This window comes from Bidens hawaiensis, unplaced genomic scaffold (assembly GCF_021521415.1).
Source record: "Bidens hawaiensis isolate Kalapana, Puna unplaced genomic scaffold, B.hawaiensis_p1.1 tig00053383_1, whole genome shotgun sequence".
In the NCBI taxonomy this organism is placed as follows: domain Eukaryota; kingdom Viridiplantae; phylum Streptophyta; class Magnoliopsida; order Asterales; family Asteraceae; genus Bidens; species Bidens hawaiensis.
In genome coordinates, this window is record NW_027499627.1 from 1,057 (window position 1) to 5,396 (window position 4,340).

A 4,340-nucleotide genomic window follows, 5' to 3' on the forward strand; every position below is an offset into this window, starting at 1 on the left:
AATGCCAATAATAATACTAACAACCATGGGAGGCTCGGAGGTGTGCGAGCCGCACCATCGGCCGGGGCACATAAGGTTCGGGGCACAAACTTTTATATACATATTACATATATATGTTTTTTGATGTAAAAAATAAGGTTTATTGCAATGGTTAATGAGATAATTACATGCTCAGAATAGTTTCTGTTTATAATAAATCAGTCGATAAAAGTTTTATCAATGTACATTAGCGAATAAAAACTTTTCGTTAAGGCCTACGGGCCTTTTTATATTGGCTCGGCCGAGGTATTTAAATCTCCGAGACGGCCCTGCTAACAACATTAAAATTCTTAAAGTAAGGACTAAACATGATGGTCTGGTGGTACAGTGTCCACTCTTTCAAAATGAAGGTGATGAGTTTAAATCTTTAAAAGTGTAAGTTTAATAAGATTTTGGTAGAAATAAATTTGTTAGTTAAAAAAACATGCAAAACCAAGAATTCATTCCCTTGATCTATAAGCAACTCATAAAATCAGAAACTAAATTATAGATACATCTTACAATTTAATCCATAAAGCAAAAAACATAAACATGGATAAAGAAAAACAACAAATCAAATATATACAAACATAGTCACAAAATTGGTCAAAGGATCGTCTGTCATAAACCTACTTTTATCATTTTCCTTTCAACCTTTTCTAGCTTTTTTCCATTACAATCTAATATAGGTTTTCAAAAATTTAAACACTTTAGGAAATAGAAACCCTACAAGATCCTACATAATACCCAAACTACCCTCCCTATTTCAAAAAGAAAAAGAAGCCAATTAACCACAGTGGCACGTACAGAGCTGTTGTCAGCTAGTAATTAAGGGTTGGGTCACGTCCTCGGGTCCCACAAATTATTTCTTGACTCCATTTCCGACTATGCATCTGTCCGTGCACCAAATGTAGGGATCTGTGACCTCACTTGTGATGTTGCTATTGGCATTGAAGTTGGGATGGTTTCTGGTTCCCCATTTTGAGGTAATTGGTTTGTGGGGTCCGGGTCTTTGGTTCGCCTAGCTAGGTCCCCGGTTAGAAGAGTATTACTTTGGATAATCTTTTCGACATCATACCTAGTCGTGTCGAAGTTAGTAACGGCATTAATGCCACGAAATTTGATTGCCGCCACGTCGTAAGCCTCGGCCGCATCCTCTTGGGTGCCTGAAATATTGCTCTAAATTTTTGGAACATTTCTTTTATTATGAATTTCTTTTATTATGAATGAAATGTTTTACATAATCTTAGTGCAAGACTTACTAAATGTGCCTAGGTAAAGATCCTTGTTCCCCGCGACACGACCAATACGTGCTTGCCATCTGCCATGTTGATGGTGTCTGAAAATTTGCAAATTTAAATAATCGAAAGACATGTATATAATTTCTTTAGTTATAAATGTAAAAATGACTAGTTGTTGGACCTTGTTACTCCTCTATAAATGGAAGCACCCCTAGAGAAACCACTGCTTCTCCTGAATAGAATTTATGGTGGATGTGACAAATATAATTCATAAATTATATACACAATTAATATGGTTTGAAATTTGAAGTGAGAAAATTGGAAGATGGTTATTGGTAAGAGAACTTACCTTCTCAAATGAGCAACATACTCTTGTCTAGACATATTCTTCATTTCTTCAAGCTCTTGTTGATAATTTTCCACCTAAGTTAACACTTTCGATGTTAATATCAACTTAATTATGATAAAGATATACAATTAGTTTTAAAACTTCATATAAAAAGGTACCGGGAAATTAATATTAGTTGAAGGTCCCCAATACTTGAGTGCTGCTAAATCATAAGCTCTAGCAGCTTTCTCTTCCATATCATAACCACCTAAAAGCCATCATGAAGTAATCATTATTATGAATCTTGATTTAAAATAAAGTTGAGTTTTTCAAGGCTAAAACAAGAAACTGAGGCTTACCCAGATAAACTGAAGTAAAGATCACAGTCCAGAAACCAAGAAACATGAAAAATGTTAACTGAAGAGTTATAATTAGTCAAAAATAAGCAAAATAACCAAAAGACAACAACACTTGTAACCTTGTCTTCCCTTCCTGGTCTGGCCTTCTTTTTTGCAACTGTTGTCCCATAAATGAGCTTCATATCTACCTGTCCATCTATGCCTGATGAAAATAAAGATTCAAAAAAAATTCTCATGTCAAATGTATAATAAAACCTACACGTGATACTTTAAGAAAAGAAAAACTGGAAAATGAGAAATGAAGTCAACCTGGTGACACCCCTATACTGAGAGGTTCTTTGACCAAATGTGTCTAAAGATTTCCTGTGAACAATCTGCTTATGTTGATTCACCTTCAAAGCCCCTCTTTTCTTTGTATCCATGACCACATTTTCAGTAACATTAGTAGCAGCATGTGTGATTTGGTGCTGTGAAACAGTGACACGTGAGCTTGACTGTGAGCACCCAGGGCTCATTGACAACCTAAGGGACTGTAAACCATCACCATTAACAGAACCATAACTGTTTGAAATCCAACCTTCTCCATTATTACATGGAAGGTAAAGTCCACAAGTAGGATCTGCAACAATCTTGGCTTCCTGTTGTACAGTTGGGTACAACCCTGGTGAGTAATCTTGGTAGTGTTGAGGTTGGATATGATAATTTTGGTGGTAGTACATTGTACTAGTATCTAACCCAGGGGTCCCCATTGTTACACCACCAAAAAAGTTTTCAAGTTTTGGTGTTGTTGAAGGAACCATCCCTAAAAAGAAACTTAACATTACTAACATTTCAAGCAAAAAAACCAAAAATAATATAACAAGTAAGAATAAAGAAAGGAGGTTAATTAATTACCTTGTGATCTGGTGATGGCATCCATTAAGCCAAGTGAACCATCAGATTTGAGAGGCATAATAATAGGAAAAGATGAGTATACCCCACCACCACAACCATTTGCAGGCTCAACTCCACCATTGTAGTAAATGTTTTGGTAGTTGAAAAAAGGTGTGAGATTTGAAGGAGAAGGATGAGTAGCCTCTGGTGAGTGAGGAGAAAGAGAGAAACCTAACCAGTTGTCACTGTTCTTGTTGTTGTTGTGATCATTAATGTTGTTGTTACTCATGGACTTCATTGTTCTAAGTTAAAACTCACTCTAAAGAAAAGAAAGGTTTGGTTTATGTCAATGATTGGTAAGGTGAAGTGAAGTGGTAAATTATAGAGTGTTGTTTTTCACCATATTTGAAAGTAATATAAGATGTGGGGAGAGATCGAGGGGGTGAACGGAATAAGTCAAGAGTACGTCTATCTTTTTGTTGTTGTGTAGTTGCAGACTCATATCTATGTAGATCTATTATATATTACGTACATAAATGACAAGTATACATCAAATATAAATGAAAAACAAATGCATTAACTCGTCGTTATCTCCATGAAAAGATTGGTAAAGTGGAACAAAGCTAGTTTCTTCAAACTCAAAACATAAAGAATGAGTTTACAGCAAACATTGTTGGGAATCCTTCCAGCATTGCGTTGGGATCTGTGTGTGAGAAAGACTTGATCTTTTGCTTTCCTCTTTCTCTCTCTTCTTTTATTTATTATGTGATGGATATTGGATGGATGGATGGATGGATAGAGAGAGATGAATCTATGATGCCTAATCTATAACACGTACATGTACGTATTATGCAATTTTTGGTATAAGGATCTGTTTTCCCTAAATATTTTGTCGGTAATATCTCTGTCTGGTTTTAAACATTTACTCTTGTTCAGCTTTCCTTGTTGAATCTCTCAGTTTGCTATAATTTTGAATAGTACAATCTTTGATCACAACCCATTTCAAAGATTAAAATTAAGTGATAGAAAGAATTCAAAGAAATTAAAAACCCTATTAGTAAATGATATTATCCTGTGTTTAATAACAAGAGATTGTAATGAATGATAAAGTTAACTAACTGATAAGACTGTGTGTTATCACTGAAGTTAGGCTCCGAATTCATCCATTAATATTGTGTCATGCAGTGCTGACTGGACACTCGCTGAACCTACTGCTGAAGCCGCCTGAGTCTCTTGTGGTCCATGCAAGTAGTGACTTTAACGAATTATCTTTAACTAAAAAAATTGGTTTAATAGAAAAATTAAACATCCTAATAACATATAAAAATGCAAATTAAAAAAATGTCTGAAAAATATAAAAATAATTGCAAATTTAAGAATAAAAATACAAATTTATTCCAGATCTCCGCAGCCTCCAGCTCTTCGCCTTTGTTCTTGATCTACTTTGAATTCCTCAAGAATACGCGCTTGTTCTTGTTCAAAAATCTCTCGGCGTATGAGGTCGAGGTTGCTAAAGTCCTT

The 4,340-nt window shown here is 35.0% G+C and overlaps 1 protein-coding gene across 1 annotated transcript; it reads right to left on the minus strand.

Annotated features, from left to right (window-relative positions):
• Nucleotides 1-616: 616 nt before the first annotated feature.
• Nucleotides 617-3,487, minus strand: LOC143600117 (AP2-like ethylene-responsive transcription factor ANT). Its single transcript, XM_077077896.1, has 8 exons — nt 2,841-3,487; nt 2,256-2,748; nt 2,057-2,148; nt 1,767-1,855; nt 1,609-1,682; nt 1,441-1,491; nt 1,281-1,357; nt 617-1,184 (listed from the first exon to the last, which is right to left on the minus strand). Exons 1-8 carry the CDS (start codon nt 3,115-3,117, stop codon nt 904-906), a joined length of 1,434 nt encoding a protein of 477 aa, XP_076934011.1. The 5' UTR covers nt 3,118-3,487; the 3' UTR covers nt 617-903.
• Nucleotides 3,488-4,340: the final 853 nt, after the last annotated feature.

Coding starts and splice junctions, on each gene's coding strand:
- LOC143600117 (XM_077077896.1), bottom strand. CDS start 3,117: ATGAAGTCCATGAGTAACAACAACATTAATGATCACAACAACAACAAG. Junction 1,856..2,056: donor GGGAAGACAAGGTTACAAGT/GTTGTTGTCTTT, acceptor GATGGCTTTTAG/GTGGTTATGATATGGAAGAG. Junction 1,358..1,440: donor ATTTATAGAGGAGTAACAAG/GTCCAACAACTA, acceptor GCAAATTTTCAG/ACACCATCAACATGGCAGAT.